The following is an 18,304-nucleotide window of genomic DNA, read 5'->3' on the forward strand; positions in this document are numbered from 1 at the left end:
TTTATTTCCTTCACGTACTATTAGTATAATTTTCTTAGTTTTATGTTTAATTTTTATGATTATAGAAAAAGGTTATTAATTATACTCTTCTTTTACTAACTGTTTCGGATGTGTAGGGCTGTGCGGTTCTCAACTCTCCAGCTCTCCTTCGACCTTGTCTCAGCGGTGGATCTTCGTCTTTAAGCTTTGACTTTCCTCTTCTTCCGGAGGGGTGGAGACCTACAAAAGATTCTCCGATGCCAAAGTCAGTTTCAGAGCAATGGCTTTCATCAAGGGATAGCAATAAATGTGCATGCAATCTAACCTCTCTCACCACTCACCGTGAACCTGTATTTATAGTTTTTGCTATGGGCTTGGGATTAGTGAAAAGTTAATCACGGCCCAATAGCCCCTAATTTCCACTTACCTCTAAACCAGGTTAACTACAGTGATTAGCGATCTGGTCGATCAATGTGATACGGGCGTCCGCCCAAATGAAACGGGCGTTCGTCCTTCCTATGGACGACTCGATCGCTACATTGGGCGGACGATCCTCAAAGCGATCCCCAGTCGCTTCGTTGGGCGGACGAACTCCTATGCGGTCGCCCGACACTTCGTTGGGCGAACGAACTGCCATATGGTAACCCGGCACTACGTTGGGCGGACGAACTTCTATACAGTCGCCCGGCACTTCGTTGGTCGGACGTTCTTCTCTCGACGTCGTCCTGCAGAATGGTCGGCATAGGCGCCGAGATGGTCGGACGACCTCTGGGGGGTGTCCGTATGCGCGACGCCGAACATTTGCTGGTGTAGGAGAGTTTGTACGGGCTAGGTTCAATCCGTACCTACTTGGGCGGCCAAGCCTAGGTCGGTCGAACATTCGTCTGTGGCGGGTGTGACATAGGTGTCCTTTGGGCGGAGCCTGTCTCGTCATGGGCGTCCTTGGGCGGCCAAGCCTAGGTCGGTCGAACATTCGTCTGAGGCGGGTGTGACATGGGCGTCCTTTAGGCGGCGCCCATCTCCTCATGGGCGTCCTTCGTACAGCACTCGGTCCTTGCTGGTACACAAGCCCCCCAAGTCCTAGTGCACGTAGTGAACGTAGGATTTTGGATACGGCGCGCTTTGGGTCAGGGAACCGCAATTGGGCTTTATCCAGTGGGCTTTTTGAATTTGAATCTTAGGCGGGAACACACGTGGCGCGTTCTCATTGGTGGGAGGTCAAGAGTTACCGAATCTGGAGCGTTGATCGTGCTCAATCTAGACGGTCAGGATGCACCCAACGGTTACTAATTATCTCCTATAAATAGTGGATTAGACGCTGTCATTTTCACTTATTCTCCGTTACTCAAGAGCTCAAGATTCTTTTTCCCTCAGGTAATAAATGGCATCTGTTTCCATCGAGTCAGGTTCTGTGGGTCGTCGGGCGGAGTCCGGGAGGGGTCTGCGCGAGGCGACAGTGGCGATTCTCCTAGCTCTGTTTCTTCTTATTTTCTGGAGGAGGCGGTTGGGTCTTCCGGGGGGGTCCTGAGTCACCGGTCGTAACAAACGACCGTATCTTCCACGGCGTGGCACTGTTCTTGCTTAAGGGCGGTATTCGCGTAGTCGGGTCGCCCTTTGAGCCGGATGGTCAAGGGACAGTGGTATCTGAGTTGGCACCTGTCGTTCCCAGCCGGTATGCTTCCTGTTATGCTTATCGAAAGGAGTTAGAATGGAGAGTCCGCCATACCCATATCGTCCGGGATGTGGAGGATTCGAAGTTAATCCGTGCCGGGGTGACTTTATTAAATGAAAGGGTCTTTCATGATGGGCGGTCTAGTCCATATGATTTCTTCTTCATGTACGTGACCTTCTTCACCCATCTCTTTATCCGGGTGCCCTTTACTGAGTTTCAAACGGCCATTCTTCGAGAAGTTAATGTGGCTCCCACGCAGCTGCATCCCAACTCATGGGCGGCTGTGCAAGCGTTCATTGCGATGTGTTCGGCAGTAGGTGTCACTCCCACCATCCCGGTCTTCTTTTATTATTTCGCTGTCCGCCCTTCTTCTGGCGGTTGGGTGTCGTTCAGGTCAGTGCGGGACAGAACCCTCTTTCGGCCCTTCTCCGACTCTTTCAAAAATTTCAAGCAACATTATTTTAAGATAATCGTTGACAAAGCCGGCCTCCGCGAGGTTGAATGCCTTAGTCTTGAGGATTGTGGACCAAAGGCGTTCGGTACGGTCTTGTCACATTTGGTGTGCTCGTTTTCTCGCATACTGACATTAATTTTTCTGAATTTCTTTGTTTTTTGCAGAGCTGATGACGACTCCGGGCCCCCGTAAATCCAGCTTCCTCACAATCAAAAAGAAGTCCGGTGCGAGTTCGTCGACCGCCCGGCCAACAAGTATTCCAAAAGTGCCGCGCCCGCCTCCTGCCGGTGCTTCGACTGGACCGGCCCCTCCTACTGATAAGGCCGGGGGTTCTAACCTCCCGCCCAAACAGGCGACCGTTCAGGTAGGTCCATCCTCTGGGGCGGGCATGACATCCGCGGATCCTACTCGAAAGAGAAAAGATCCTACTGCTGAAGGACGCAAAGACAAAGAGGGCTCTTCGTCTCGGTCCGCTTCAAAGAAGGCCCGGAAGGACAAGGGCAAAGAGAAGGAGAGGGTGTTGGCCGTTCCTCTTCCCGGTGGCGTTTTCAGTCCGGATTTCAGCATGAGCGACCGGGCGAAATTCCACATGAGCTCCTCTCAACGGGCGCTCATCGAACCCCTCTCCGAGCTGGAGTTAACAAACGCCATGCTAGAGATGTCTACCCGGGCGTCCGCTCTAGCGTGGTATCTGGGGAACTTTGCTGACCGCCCTGGTGTGGCGGAGGTCCGGGCTGAGCTTGACAGGGAGAAGAAAAATGCAGCCTCCCTTCAGGTGACTTTAGAAGAGATGGTCCTCAATCAAGATGAGTACGACAAGAGGATCGAACAACTGGAGGCCGACCTAGAGAAAAACAAAAAGGAGTCCGCCGAACGGTTGGCCGCCGCCCTGGCTGAACAGGAACGCTTGGCGGATGAGAGTCGCCGTAAGATCGAGCTGCTGGAGGCGGAGGTAACCCGCGTAAAGGAGGCCGAATCGTGCCGTGCAAAGGCCAATGAGGAGCTCACTCTTGAAGTGACTAAGGCCAAGGAGCAGATTGCTGAGTTGGAGTCCACCATCCTCTTTGAACATGAGGAGGGCTTCAACAAAGCCCTTCGGCAAGTGACACTTTTGGCGGGCGTCCAGGATCCTCTTGCTCTCGGCGTGGATATAGAGAAGGACGTTTTCGACGGCGTCCTCGTGGATTTGAATGCCGCCGAAGAACATGAGCCTACTGCGGAGGCCGCCGACGGGGGGAAAGATTAGGAATTTTTATTTTTGCAATTTTTTGTGTAACCGTCGACCGTCCGTCCAGGTGTTGGGCCGGATAGTCTTTTGTAAATCTTTACGCCTTTTGATTAATACACTGAGCTTTTGACCTTCGTCCATTTCGTTACTTATGTTGTTCTTATAGCGATAACTTCTTTAGTTAATCGTCCGGCCTTGGTTGAGACTTTCCGAAGCGAACAGGATATATTTTTTATCTAAGTTTTTTAGGGCGGATAATCTTTTCGCGATGTCGCCCAACCAAGCCGAGAGTTGTTCTCGTTGGAACACTGCGGCTTGGAGTTTGGTAGGGCGGACGGTCCTCTCACGATGTCGCCCAACCAAGCCGAGAGTTGTTCTCGTTGGAACACTCTGCGGCTTGGAGTTTGGTAGGGCGGACGGGCTTGGAGTTTGGTAGGGCGGACGGTCCTCTCACGATGTCGCCCAACCAAGCCGAGAGTTGTTCTCGTTGGAACACTCTGCGGCTTGGAGTTTGGTAGGGCGGACGGTCCTCTCACGGTGTCGCCCAACCAAGCCGAGAGTTGTTCTCGTTGGAACACTCTGCGGCTTGGAGTTTGGTAGGGCGGACGGTCCTCTCACGGTGTCGCCCAACCAAGCCGAGAGTTGTTCTCGTTGGAACACTCTGCGGCTTGGAGTTTGGTAGGGCGGACGGGCTTGGAGTTTGGTAGGGCGGACGGTCCTCTCACGATGTCGCCCAACCAAGCCGCCCTTGTGCCTCGGTCGATCGAGCCGGGGGTCGCGCTGAAATGCTTTTTCTACTTCAAATTTCTGCAAGATGCTTCGTATGAGATAACAGATATTTTGTTTGATTGATTGTGGGATTACATCAAAATTAGTTGAGATTAGCTGAAATAAAATTTCAAATGTGTGGCGTTCCACGTGTTGGTGATGGGACGTCCGTCCATGCGTTCCAGCCTGTATGCTCCGTTTCCGAAGGCTTCCAGTATCTTGAATGGCCCCTCCCACTTTGCGGCGAGTTTTCCATGTGCCGGGTTTCGGCGGGCGTCACCCGCCTTTCTCCATACTAAGTCTCCCTCCTGGAAGCTCCTAGGCCGAACCTTGGAGTTGTATTTTCTTTCTACCATTCGCTTGCATGCTTCGGCCCTCAGTGCCGCCCGGTCTCGCCGTTCGTCCAGGGAGTCCAACTCGATCCTCAACTCTTGGTCGTTGAGGTTCAGGTCTTCAACTCCCCGTCTTAGCGACGGTTCACCCAGCTCAACCGGCAACATGGCGTCAGTACCATAGGTTAGGTTGAACGGGGTCTCGCCAGTGGTTCCATGAGGTGTGCATCTATAGGCCCATAGGACCTCGGGTAGTTGGTCGACCCACGCTCCCTTTCTTTCTCCCAAACGCCGCTTGAGTTCTGAAACTACGGTCTTATTCATTGCTTCTGCTTGACCATTGGTCTGGGGGTGCTCTACAGAGCTGGTGATGTGCTTGATCCCTAGTCCTTTAAAGAATTCGGCAAGTTTTTTGTCGATAAACTGTCGGCCATTATCTGTGATGATGGACTGAGGGAGTCCGAAGCGACATATCAATTTCCAGCAGAACTTTTGGACTTGGGCAGCCGTGATGCTTGCCAAAGGTTCAGCCTCTACCCACTTGGTGAAGTAATCCACCGCCACCAAAAGGAATTTCTTTTGTGCCCGTCCCGCCGGGAATGGTCCAACGATGTCCATTCCCCATTGGGCGAACGGCCAAGGGGATGATATTGAATGTAGGGTATGTGGTGAAAGGTGGGGAGTGTTGGAATGTTCTTGACAAGGGATGCACTTCTGGACGAACGTTCTTGTGTCCGCCTCCATGGTAGGCCAATAATATCCGGCCCTTAGTAGCCGGGCTTTTAACGTTCTCCAGCCCGTGTGGAGACCACAAACGCCGTTGTGAAGTTCGTCCATGACATAGTATGCCTCTTCAGTCCCCAAGCACTTAAGGAGGGGGGAGGAGAATCCCCTTCGGTACAAATCATCCCCCACGATAAGATAACGGGCGATCATCTTAGCTTCGCCCGGACCTACCATCCGCCCCTCATCCTGGCGGCTCATGATTTCCCGGATTCCTGCCCGCCAATCTTGTCCTCCGCTGGATACCGACGAGCATTCCACGGAAGGCTGTAGTAGAACCTGCCGTACGACAGTAGTCAACTGCCCCTTTTCCCGTCCAGAACTGAGTTTGGATAGTACGTCTGCCCTCGTGTTTTGCTCCCTGGGGATATGCTGTATATCAACTTTGTCGAACGCTTTGGCAAGCTCGGTTGCTCTCTGGTAGTACCTCAAGAGGCGTTCCTCTCTGACTTGGAAGTTGCCATTCATTTGGCCTACCACTAGTTCAGAGTCCGTCCGACAGGTTATCCTCCTCGCCCCCATGTCCTTTGCCAGCTCGAGGCCGGCCACTAGGGCCTCGTACTCCGCTTGATTGTTGGATACTTTGAACTTAAATATCAAAGAATGCTCCAGTAGAAATCCGTTGGGGCCTTCAAGTACGATGCCGGCCCCGCTGATCGAGCGGCCGGAGGCCCCATCTACGTACAAGTTCCAGTCATCCTGGCCGGAAGCGGGTAGTTCGGTCGCGAAATCCGCCAAATGTTGGCCCTTAACTGATCCCCTCGGTTCATAGCGCAAGCCGAACTCTGAGAGCTCTATCGCCCATGCTACCATCCGTCCGGCTAGGTCTGGCTTCCTGAGGATTTTGGAGATTGGGAAGTCTGTTCGAACTATGACCTGATAACTTTGAAAATAAGGACGAAGTCGCCGGGAGGCATGTAATAAAGCCAGGGCCACCTTTTCTACCCGCTGGTACCGGGTTTCTGCGTCCAAGAGGGTGCGGCTGACGAAGTAGACTAGCCTCGCCTGAGGCTGTTCCTGCATCAATACGGCGCTGACGGCCGTTTCGGACACTCCTAAGAAGATGTGCAAATCTCCGCCTGGGACCGGGCGACCCATGACCGGTGGGTTGCTGAGAAGGGTCCTGACGTCCTGGAACGCTCGTTCACACTCGTCGTCCCACGCCGGACCGGTCCCCTTCTTCAACTTACGTAGGACCGGCCTCATCCGTTCCGCCAACTTGGGGATGAATCGGGATAAAGCAGTGAGGCGTCCGACCAGTCTCTGCACTTCCTTAAGGGTTGTCGGGCTCTGCATTTGCAATACCGCGTCGCACTTGTCCGGGTTAGCCTCAATCCCCCTGGATGTTAGCATGAAGCCCAAGAACTTGCCGGCTGTTACCCCGAACGTACACTTTGCGGGGTTTAAGCGCATGCCGAATTTCCTTACTTGGCGAAAAACCTCCTCGAGGTCATTGAGGTGTCCCTCTCCTTCAGCTGACCGGACCACCATGTCATCCACATATACATCCATGCACCGGCCTATCTGATCACGGAAGATCCTATCCATTAGGCGCTGATACGTCGCCCCCGCATTCTTCAGGCCGAACGACATAACCTCGTAACAGAAGTTAGCCTTTTCCGTAATGAATGCTGTCTTTTCAATGTCCGGCCCGTACATGGGTATCTGGTTATAACCGGAATACGCGTCTAGGAAGCTCAGCACTCGGTGCCCGGAAGCGCCATCCACCAAGGCGTCGATGCTTGGTAGAGGGTGTGAATCCTTCGGGCAGGCTTTGTTCAAATCCGTGTAATCAGTGCACATGCGCCACTTCCCGCTGGCCTTCTTGACCATGACCACATTAGCTAGCCATGTGGTGTAAGTGACTGCCCGGACGAAACCTGCTCTCCTCAATTTCTCCACTTCTTCGTCCACAGCCTTACGCTTCTCCTCGCCCATTCTCCGCTTCTTTTGGGCTATGGGGCGAGCATTCTGGAAAAGCGAGAGTTTATGGCTCATTATTGCGGGATGGATGCCCGGCATATCCGCCGCCGTCCACGCAAATAGATCCCGGTTTTCCCATAGGAGTGCCCTGAGCTCCTTTTCCATCTCAGGGTTTAGCCCCCTGGCGATGAGGGTTGTTTGACCGGATTCCCTTCCTATCAAGATAGGTTGGGTTTCCCCAATAGGTTCCAGGCGGTCCTCGGTGTTTGTTCTAGGGTCGAGGTCTGCCATGGCCACCTCAAAACCGGCCGCCCGCCTTCTTTGTGGACGGACGTGCAACTTCAACCCCGCCGCGTAGCACTCTCGTGCCGTCTTCTGGTTCGCACGGACCGTACAGATATTTCCTTTCTAGGAGGGGTATTTCATCGTGAGGTGGGGGGTAGAGACGATCGCTCCAAAAGCGTTTAAGCATGGCCTTCCGAGCAGTACATTGTACGACGTGTTAGCCTCCACCAGCAGATACCGGACCCTCTTCTCCTCGCTAGATCGCCCGGTCCCCAACCTCGTCCTCAACTCCACGTACCCCCTCGTGTCAACTCTCTCTCCTGCGAATCCCACTATCTGCCCATCGTAGGGGATGATCAGATCCTCAGAGATATCCATCTGCTGGAAAGTCCTCCAGTAAAGGATGTTGACCGAGCTTCCTTGGTCGACCAGAACTTTGCTTATCCCGTACCGTGCTATTTCTGCCGTTATGACCATCGGGTCGTCTTGGTCGGGATCAGGGGCGTGAAAGTCCTCGTCCGAGAAGGTGATAGGCGGCAAGGAGCGGCGTGGCTTATCGACCAGATGGACGGAATGGAGGGCTCGAATATGCCGTTTACGGGCGGAGGAAGATGACCCTCCTCCCGCAAATCCTCCGGAAATAGTATTGATATGCCCCCTCAAGGGGCGCTCCCTACTGCGACTCCGACTTCGGCTTGGGCGCCTCTCCTGCCGGGGCCACTCCGCTTTTGGATTTCGCGGCTTATCCTTACGGTAAGCCGGTCTCTGTGTAGGTCGTTGGGTCGGTTGCGGCGGACGTTCGTCTCGGACGTATTTCTTGAGCTTTCCCGCCCGAACGAGTTCCTCTATTTTGTCCTTGAGGGTCCAGCAGTCTTCGATGCTGTGACCCATGTTTTTGTGGTAGGAGCAGTGTTTGCCCCGGTCAGCGTTCTTTGATGTTGGGAGTCCTTCGTGCTCCGTTATCAACTCTGCATTCAGGGCCTCCCGGAGAATTTTCTCCCTTGAGGCATTCAAAGGTGTATACTGTTGAAAACGGGGTCCTTTCTTCTGATCCCCGGGTCTAAGGCCGAACGTTTTTCTTATCGACGAACCGGTTTTACTACCGTCCGTCCTTTCTCCCCTAACTTCTTGATTCTCTTTTTTGTAGGAGTTTCATCTCCTCCACCCTTATCTCGTCAGCTGCCCTCTCCCTCAGTTCCTCCATTGTTTTAGGAGCACGCCGGCATACACTATCCTTGAACGGTCCCGGCTTTAGGCCCGGCAGGACATAGTGAAGGGCGAGTTCGGGGGTCAGGCCTTTTACGCGACGGACAGTCTTCTGGTACCTATCCATAAACGTCCGTAGTGTTTCGTCCTTCCCCTGCTTGAGGGTCATTAATTCAAACACGGTCAGATCTTGATTGCTGCTGGCCGCGAATTGTTTGATGAACAGTTGTTTCAATCCAGTAAAGTTTTCTATTGAATTAGGAGGGAGGGTGTTGAACCATTCCAGTGCTTCGTCTTCTAACGAGAGCGAGAATGCTCGGCACCAAATGGCGTCGTTGCCTGTTCGGAACGCCATTGCGTTCGAGAATGTCTGGATATGGGACGTGGGATCCGTTGCCCCGTTATACATTTTGAACTGCGGAGCCATAAATTGCTCCGAGATTTGGACGTTCATTATGTTCTGGGTGAATGGAAGTAGTAAGGTGGACGAAAGCTCCGACTTGACTATCATCCGCCCGTCCTCGGCAGCGCTCTCCGCCTGCACAGATTTGACCTTGCTTTCTTCTGCCTCCGATCCGGAAGGCCTCCAAGTCTTATCGCCCTCGGTATCTGGGGGCGGGCGCTCTCCTTCCACCCCTTTTCCTTTATCCTTCACTCGTTCTCCCTCGTCCAGTCGCCCCATCTCCCGGGCTATCCGGGCTTCGCAGTCGGCTCTTACCGCTGCCATCTCTTCTTCGTGACGTTGCTGCATCTCGTCCATTTTTTGTTGTAGCACGCGCATCATCTCTGCGGTATCGTCCATGCTCATGTTTCTCGTGGTCACCATTGGGTTTTTTGAATCACACGGCCCCACGGTGGGCGCCAAATGTTTCGGATGTGTAGGGCTGTGCGGTTCTCAACTCTCCAGCTCTCCTTCGACCTTGTCTCAGCGGTGGATCTTCGTCTTTAAGCTTTGACTTTCCTCTTCTTCCGGAGGGGTGGAGACCTACAAAAGATTCTCCGATGCCAAAGTCAGTTTCAGAGCAATGGCTTTCATCAAGGGATAGCAATAAATGTGCATGCAATCTAACCTCTCTCACCACTCACCGTGAACCTGTATTTATAGTTTTTGCTATGGGCTTGGGATTAGTGAAAAGTTAATCACGGCCCAATAGCCCCTAATTTCCACTTACCTCTAAACCAGGTTAACTACAGTGATTAGCGATCTGGTCGATCAATGTGATACGGGCGTCCGCCCAAATGAAACGGGCGTTCGTCCTTCCTATGGACGACTCGGTCGCTACATTGGGCGGACGATCCTCAAAGCGATCCCCAGTCGCTTCGTTGGGCGGACGAACTCCTATGCGGTCGCCCGGCACTTCGTTGGGCGAACGAACTGCCATATGGTAACCCGGCACTACGTTGGGCGAACGAACTTCTATACAGTCGCCCGACACTTCGTTGGTCGGACGTTCTTCTCTCGACGTCGTCCTGCAGAATGGTCGGCATAGGCGCCGAGATGGTCGGACGACCTCTGGGGGGTGTCCGTATGCGCGACGCCGAACATTTGCTGGTGTAGGAGAGTTTGTACGGGCTAGGTTCAATCCGTACCTACTTGGGCGGCCAAGCCTAGGTCGGTCGAACATTCGTCTGTGGCGGGTGTGACATAGGTGTCCTTTGGGCGGAGCCTGTCTCGTCATGGGCGTCCTTGGGCGGCCAAGCCTAGGTCGGTCGAACATTCGTCTGAGGCGGGTGTGACATGGGCGTCCTTTAGGCGGCGCCCATCTCCTCATGGGCGTCCTTCGTACAGCACTCGGTCCTTGCTGGTACACTAACACATCTAACATAGAATTTGGTGAAGAAAAAAAGATAGAAGAATGAAGAGAAATATATAAGGAACAAAAACGCAAATCAAATAAGAATATTAATATACTAAGAATGGCTAATTTCTTTATTTTGGCTTAACCAAATATTAAAAAAAACATGAAAACATGGAAGAAATAAAGCTAATCAAGTCAATCATTTCTCTTGTTTAGTCAAAATGGACAACAGAATAATATTTATGAGAGATCATGTCTTACACCTTAGCGCAGACTCTCGTCTAATGAATTTTATTGATAAAGAACATGATAAGTGTTTGAAGATTTCATTTTTAATAAAACAAAAAAATATTTTAATAAATAAAAGAAACAAAATTTATATCAAATGCAATTAATATATATATCTTATACCATTCTAATTAATTAGATCATGTTATTCTACTTCATTGTAAGACAGATTATATTTTTATAATAACTATTTCTAACATAATTGTTTTTTTATTATTTCAGTGTTTGTTGGTTACAGGAGAACACAAAGGAAATAAAAGGTGAAAACGAATTAGTTTTTATTTTAAGCTGTGGTTTTTGACAAGGGCTCTATGACTATGCATTTCTAACATTTTTTACGTCAATTTTGAAACATGTGAATGTTAGAGACAATTTTTGATTGAGGGAAGTAAAGTTAACATAAGACACAGACAAAAAAACTGCTACATGCAATGCAACTGAGTCCAAATAAATACGGTAAAAAGAACAAAAAAGTAGGGTGAATAAATATGGTCTGAAACAGGTTGGTCAGTTATAGTTGCTATACCTGTGTTTGTGTCTCCCCTACCTAAACCATACTTAGATTTTGTCACTAATCTTAACATAAGCAATTTCCAATCTATAATATACGTCTTGTTATTGTTTTAAGTCATGAAAGTCACCACTTACTGTTTCTCCTTCTCCACCATATCCTACTTTCCTTTTTAACTACCCATTTTTGACCGCCATTGCTATAATAAGACCCCAGTTCCTATGCTCCACCCTTCACCATTGACTCGCCGACAGACCAAAACGACAATCTCACCGACAAACCATTTTTTCTTTGTTGACACACACATCTGACACCTGGAGTGTCTTTTTCTCACAGCAGAATAAATGACAAATAACAAATAAATCATAAATGTACATATATAGCTTGTTAGCTCAACTCTTCACTCTACTTCTTCTCCCTTTTGATTCCCTTCCCTCTCTCCAAGTTTTATTACCTCTTGCAGTTCAACCACTTTTACTTCCCATTTATATATCTCTTCGAAAAGCGGCATTTGCATTTTACACGCATGTGAGGCACGGCACAAGTAACAAATCAAGCAAAGCAAGATCGCTTTGCATTGTGTTAACAAACAAGGCAACCCCATTGTTTGTTGCCGTTTTGGTTTCAATAAAGCCTCCTTCTTTTCTTGTGGGTTTGCTCCTTTCTCTCCGAGGTGCCAAAACTCTACCAGACAAAACATGAGAGCGACGCGTGTTGTGTTGGTTTTGTTTTGGTTTCTCAGTATTCACACTCCCGGGTTGTTCTGTGCCAATGTGGAGTATGATCACAGAGCATTAGTCATCGATGGCAAACGCAGGGTCTTGATCTCCGGTTCCATTCATTACCCTCGTAGTACTCCAGAGGTTTCTCTCTCTCTCTCTCTCTCTCTCTCTCTCCCTCTCTCTGTGACTTCTTCGTGGTTTTTGAACTTAGAAGGGAAATGTTGCAGATGTGGCCTGACCTTATTCAAAAATCCAAAGATGGAGGATTGGATGTAATAGAGACTTATGTTTTCTGGAACATACACGAACCAGTTCGAGCACAGGTTATGATTGTTCTCTTTCCATTTTGTATTTTTTATTTTTATTTTGCATTCTCATATGGCTTCCAGTATCAGCATTGCATTTGTTAAAGCATGAATTATTGAGCAGTTTGTTTGTGTGATTTTGGATGAAAAGACTAACAAGAAAAAATTGGCAGTATGACTTTGATGGGAGGAAGGACTTGGTGAAATTTGTGAAGACAGTGGCAGCGGCTGGTCTCTATGTGCATCTCCGCATTGGTCCATACGTTTGTGCTGAATGGAACTATGGGTAAAGTTTGTTCCTTTTGTGTTATATTTTCTGGGGGTGTTCATGTCTAATTGGGGGTTTCATTTTTCAACAGTGGTTTCCCTCTTTGGTTGCACTTCATTCCGGGAATCAAGTTCCGAACTGATAATGAGCCCTTCAAGGTAACCCTCCTCCTTCTGCTTTGTGGTGCTGTCCTTGGATTCGAGTTTACTCACCAACAACTTTGTATTCAGGCAGAAATGAAGCGGTTCACTGCCAAAATTGTTGATATGATGAAGCAAGAGAACCTATATGCGTCACAGGGAGGGCCTATTATTTTATCTCAGGTTTCTCTTCTTTTAATTTAATCAGAATTTAATCATAATTGGATTGATAGTTATAATAACTATCTTGCATGTCATACCTAACACTTTCTAATCAAGGGCAAAAATCTTTACATTGGTGGTGCGTACAGATTAGTCTCATTTAATAAAAGCACGTTCTTTTTGTTTAAAAGAAATTACTAACATCCAGATTTTGAGGTATGGCTGTAAATTGCAATAGTTTGTCAATATGCTAATGTTAGTACTTTCAATTGCCAGATTGAAAATGAGTATGGAAACATTGATTCTTCCTACGGTGCTGCGGGAAAATCCTACATCAAGTGGGCAGCAACTATGGCTACATCTCTTGATACAGGGGTTCCATGGGTCATGTGTCAACAAGCTGATGCTCCTGATCCAATTGTAGGTTTTCTCCTGTTTATTTTTCAACATCAAGGGTTGGTGGTTTATGTTTTACTAGATTGTTTGTCTTCCTTGAAGGAGAAATCAGGGTGTTCTGTCTACATTCTTTTTACATTATTGATACTGGAACAACCCGCAGATTAATACATGCAATGGATTTTACTGCGATCAATTTACACCAAACTCTAACACAAAACCAAAAATGTGGACTGAGAATTGGAGTGGATGGTTAGCATCTTTTTCTATTTAAATCAGTTAGTTATTTCAGTGAAATATATCCCTTGAAATTCATCTGATTAGTTTTTGTATCTGATATTAGAGTCTATTTTTTTTCGCTATTTTCTGAACTTTTTTGGAATAAGGCTTTGTTTCTGTTGTTTTAAATTCTTTGGAATGGTAGGTTTCTTTCATTTGGTGGCGCTGTTCCTTTCAGACCTGTGGAAGATCTTGCTTTTGCTGTGGCACGCTTTTTTCAGCGAGGAGGAACATTTCAAAATTACTATATGGTAATGCAACCTTACATGTGACGTCTGCATTTCATTTGATATCATTCTTCCAGAAAGAATATGATACCATTTAATATTGCTTGCTTTGAAACAGTACCATGGAGGGACCAACTTTGACCGAACTTCTGGTGGACCTTTCATTGCTACAAGTTATGATTATGATGCACCAATTGATGAGTATGGTATGCACTCACTCTTCCTTCATATTGCATTTACTTTGTTAACATTGCAGACATCACAGTTGTGCTACCAACTGTCAGTTGAGGGCAGCTTAGCTTCCATATGCATTGAAGTTGGATGAACAGTATTTTTGCATGTACAATTTATTAATATTTATATAAGACAAATTACACTGGACAAATTTGTGTGGGATTTTAAAAATTATCTCTACCATATGCTTCAGGAATTGTTAGACAGCCTAAGTGGGGTCACCTTAAAGATGTTCATAAGGCCATAAAGCTTTGTGAAGAAGCATTGATAGCTACTGATCCATCAATTGTATCCCTTGGTCCAAACCTTGAGGTATGAATTGTTTATGTTGAACATTTTGGTCCATTAAACTTGCTACTTCATGTCTTTGGATGGAATTTCTTGATAAACTTATTTGTAATGCTCCTTATTTATAAATTTTATGTAAGTTTCTTTCCCTTGAAATACTTGGTGATAATGGAATGCTAACTTGATTATGAATTGGTACACTGGCTCGTTGTCACAGGTTACACTGGTAACCTCCTTTTGCAATAATGCTATTGCATGCTGATGCTTATCTTTTTTCTGCATTACCACGTATATGCTTTATGAAAAATTAGTCTCTCCATAATGTATCTTTTACTGTCTAAACCACAGGCTGCAGTTTACAAGACAGGATCTGTATGTTCAGCCTTCCTTGCTAATGTAGACACCAAATCTGATGTAACCGTAAATTTCAGTGGCAACTCATATCACTTGCCTGCATGGTCTGTGAGCATCTTACCAGACTGCAAAAATGTAGTGCTTAACACTGCAAAGGTTCGCCTCATCAACTTCTTTTTCATGTTAATGTGGCTCCCAAACATTAAATTAAATGTGTTGTTGGTTGATTTTCGCAATCTAATAAATAGTTTAATTGACTGGAGTTACTTTGAAAGTGCAATGAATATAGTCATTTTGTGATTAATGCATCTATAGTAAAAAAAAAATTGTTTTTTGCTAGTCCAAGAAGCAAGTAGCATATAATTAGAATCACATTTTTCATGGCAGATTAATTCTGCTTCTTCATTTTCAAGCTTCACAAAAGAATCTTCAAAAGAAGATGTTGGTTCTTCAGAAACTTCTAGTACAGGATGGAGTTGGATAAGTGAACCAGTGGGTATTTCAAAGGCCGATTCATTCTCACAAAATGGATTATTTGAGCAAATAAATACAACTGCTGATAAAAGTGATTACTTGTGGTACTCATTAAGGTAGATAATAGGCCTACATGTTGAAAGACATTTCCTCTGACCTTAATTCTCTCTGCCTTGTTAACACTGTTATTTGTTTTTTCTTAAAGCATTGATCATGACGATGGTGCTAGTTCTCAAACGTCCCTGCATATTGAGTCGCTTGGTCATGGCCTTCATGCTTTCATCAATGGGAAGCTTGCAGGTAAATAGAAGTAAAACAATTACAACTGATGATATATCGGGGTAACTATGTATCTACAATACAAGCTCTTTCTTCCTGAATATTCTTATGTTTTTGTTTATATAATTGAGATTCATATTTAATTGCTGGTTATGTTGACCTTGGTAAGTCAGAATTGAAAATTGCAGACATGTTTGGTTAATTATAGATTAATTCTTGGCTAATGAATAAAATCAATTTAAATCAAATTCTATCTAGCTGTATGACCTTACAACATTATAATGTGTCTAACCCAAATGAAAATCAAATCTGTTGAATCAAACGAAACACTAAGTACTGGCCTGTTGTACAGGATCCGGAATCTCTATATTTAAATAATGCGGAGAAGAGGATCCACCAAATCTTAACATGATCATAATCTTGAGTCTTTAAAGATGAGAGAAAATAAAATCTAAGGTTAATCTGAAATCAATAAGGATATAAGAACGGTTGCTCCTTGCTAAAATGTTCGGAGTTTACTCTTTCAATTAAGTTCTTCTTGAATTAATTAATTTTAATTATCTGCCATATATTGAAAACTTCTCAGGGAGTCAAGCAGGCAACAGTGGCAAAGCTAAGTTCACTGTGGACATCCCTGTCACCCTAGTGGCTGGAAAGAACACAATTGATCTCTTGAGTTTAACTGTGGGACTTCAGGTTAAATTTTCCACACCATACTATATAAACAAATTTACAAGATATGAAATTATTTTTTTATAGTATGCAATTATGCATTGGCTTGTTAGTTTCTGTTCCACATTATCATTCTTGCTCGTCCAGTGATTTATATCAGTGATCACTAACATCAACTAATTAAATCTTATACACAACAGAACTATGGAGCATTTTTTGACTTATCAGGAGCGGGGATCACTGGTCCAGTGATACTGAAAGGTTTGGAGAATGGCAATACACTTGATCTCTCCTCCCAGAAGTGGACATATCAAGTCAGTTTTCTCATTTGGTTAAACTCCATTTTCTCCTTTGTATATTACTTAATCAAGTAAACATTGGTGAGATTCATGTAATGCTTAAAGCTATCCATAAAGTGTACTTGTATGTTACAATCATTTTCTCTATTCCCGCCAATGAATTTCATAGATCAATAAACATGATAGAAGAAGAATAGTGCTATTTTTTAGTTCAGGAGCCTAGAAGATGTAAAACTGAAGTAAATTGGATTCCATGTTTCCGTTTTGGTTAAAATCATAGAATGCAGTCTTAAATTTTTATGATACAGGTTGGACTCAAAGGTGAAGACTTTGGCCTGTCTAGTGGAAGTTCTGGACAGTGGAATTCGCAATCTACCTTCCCTAAGAACCAACCTTTGACTTGGTACAAGGTAATATGATTTTCATTTCCTTGTTTTACTGGTTATGAATAAGGAAATTTAAAATTATTACAACTCCCATATCTTCATATAGTTTTACCAGCAATGTCTTCAGCTGTTATCTTCAACTTGCATTAGCATACAATCATTAAACTGAAGGGAATGGTATATGGGGAAAAACACTTCTGCTACTAACTAATGTAGTTCCTGTTGGATTAGACAACCTTTGCTGCTCCATCCGGCACAAGTCCAGTAGCAATTGACTTCACGGGAATGAGGAAAGGTGAGGCTTGGGTGAATGGGCAGAGCATTGGCCGCTACTGGCCTACATTTGTAGCTTCAGATGCTGGTTGCACAGACTCTTGCAATTATAGAGGACCTTACAGTGCATCCAAATGCCGCAGGAATTGTGGAAAACCATCACAGACATTGTAAGTGATGGATATCATAAATGAGTGAAGTTGAAAAACGAAAATAATCTTTGGTTGATAATATCACTGAGGCACTCACTAATCCTGCAGGTATCATGTACCACGATCGTGGTTGAAACCAAGTGGCAACATCCTTGTTTTGTTTGAGGAAAAGGGAGGTGATCCAACACAAATATCTTTTGTCACAAAACAGATAGAAAGTTTGTGTGCACATGTATCTGATTCTCATCCACCACCAGTAGAATTGTGGAACTCATACACAGAATCAGGAAGAGAAGTAGGTCCTGTACTATCACTCATATGCCCTCAGCATAATCAGGTCATCTCTTCCATTAAATTTGCAAGCTACGGAACCCCACTTGGAACTTGTGGGAACTTTTACCACGGACGCTGCAGCAGCAACAAGGCTTTGTCTATAGTGCAGAAGGTGTTATTTAGCTTCCACTTTCTCTTGTTACATTGATATGTTTTCGCTTTGGTTTAGACTGACTCATGAAATGATTTAAAACAGGCCTGCATTGGATCAAGCAGTTGTAGTGTTGGAGTGTCAATTGATACATTTGGAGATCCTTGTAGAGGAGTTGCAAAGAGTTTAGCTGTTGAAGCTACCTGTGCATAGACAGAGACATGTTGCTACAAGAACACTCCTCAATTGTCTCAAGATGATTCCTGCTAATAAGTCACAGTAGATTTGCAATCTAGGAACATCCATGAAAAATTGTCAACTATAACTGTCTAGTCTCAAGTCAAATGCAATAAAAGAAAAAAGTCTTAGCCGATGCAGATACGCCACAAATGGCATTTTTATTTATGAAAAAGATGACTGATTTCCCAACTTGCAAGACAAGTTGTTCTCATGATTGGTGTGAGGAAAGTGAACAGTAAAATGTTGAAACTAAGGAATACAGACTTTTCTTCATGAGACAAGTTGGATTGACGTAATCGTATGGTAAAATTTACTGAAATGTAAAAGGATGTGTTGAGCATTTGAAATTAACAAGTTTGATCGGTAGAAATCAACTCCATGCGTTGCAGTTTCATCAAGAAATTAACAAGTCTTGGATGCATACATATGCATTACACACATGTGACAATTTGTTCCTGAAGAATGTCTTATTTGTTGTGACTGATATCAGTATTACAAGTTA

At 45.9% G+C, this 18,304-nt stretch overlaps 2 protein-coding genes across 2 annotated transcripts; one reads left to right on the plus strand and one right to left on the minus strand.

Moving 5' to 3' along the window:
• Nucleotides 1-7,547: 7,547 nt before the first annotated feature.
• LOC108322383 (uncharacterized) lies at nucleotides 7,548-8,315 on the minus strand. Its single transcript, XM_052870777.1, has one exon. The coding sequence runs from the start codon at nucleotides 8,313-8,315 to the stop codon at nucleotides 7,548-7,550; it is 768 nt and encodes a 255-aa protein (XP_052726737.1).
• A 3,313-nt stretch (nucleotides 8,316-11,628) lies between these two features.
• Nucleotides 11,629-18,083, plus strand: LOC108334152 (beta-galactosidase 8). The gene is made up of 19 exons (XM_017569817.2): nucleotides 11,629-12,091; nucleotides 12,178-12,273; nucleotides 12,429-12,541; nucleotides 12,615-12,681; nucleotides 12,754-12,846; nucleotides 13,102-13,245; nucleotides 13,385-13,473; nucleotides 13,646-13,751; nucleotides 13,846-13,933; nucleotides 14,155-14,273; nucleotides 14,598-14,759; nucleotides 14,991-15,193; nucleotides 15,283-15,377; nucleotides 15,943-16,052; nucleotides 16,229-16,342; nucleotides 16,636-16,737; nucleotides 16,945-17,156; nucleotides 17,247-17,583; nucleotides 17,668-18,083. Exons 1-19 carry the CDS (start codon nucleotides 11,927-11,929, stop codon nucleotides 17,773-17,775), a joined length of 2,523 nt encoding a protein of 840 aa, XP_017425306.1. The 5' UTR covers nucleotides 11,629-11,926; the 3' UTR covers nucleotides 17,776-18,083.
• The last annotated feature ends 221 nt before the right edge of the window (nucleotides 18,084-18,304 follow it).

Source organism: Vigna angularis, chromosome 11 (genome assembly GCF_016808095.1).
Source record: "Vigna angularis cultivar LongXiaoDou No.4 chromosome 11, ASM1680809v1, whole genome shotgun sequence".
Lineage (NCBI taxonomy): Eukaryota > Viridiplantae > Streptophyta > Magnoliopsida > Fabales > Fabaceae > Vigna > Vigna angularis.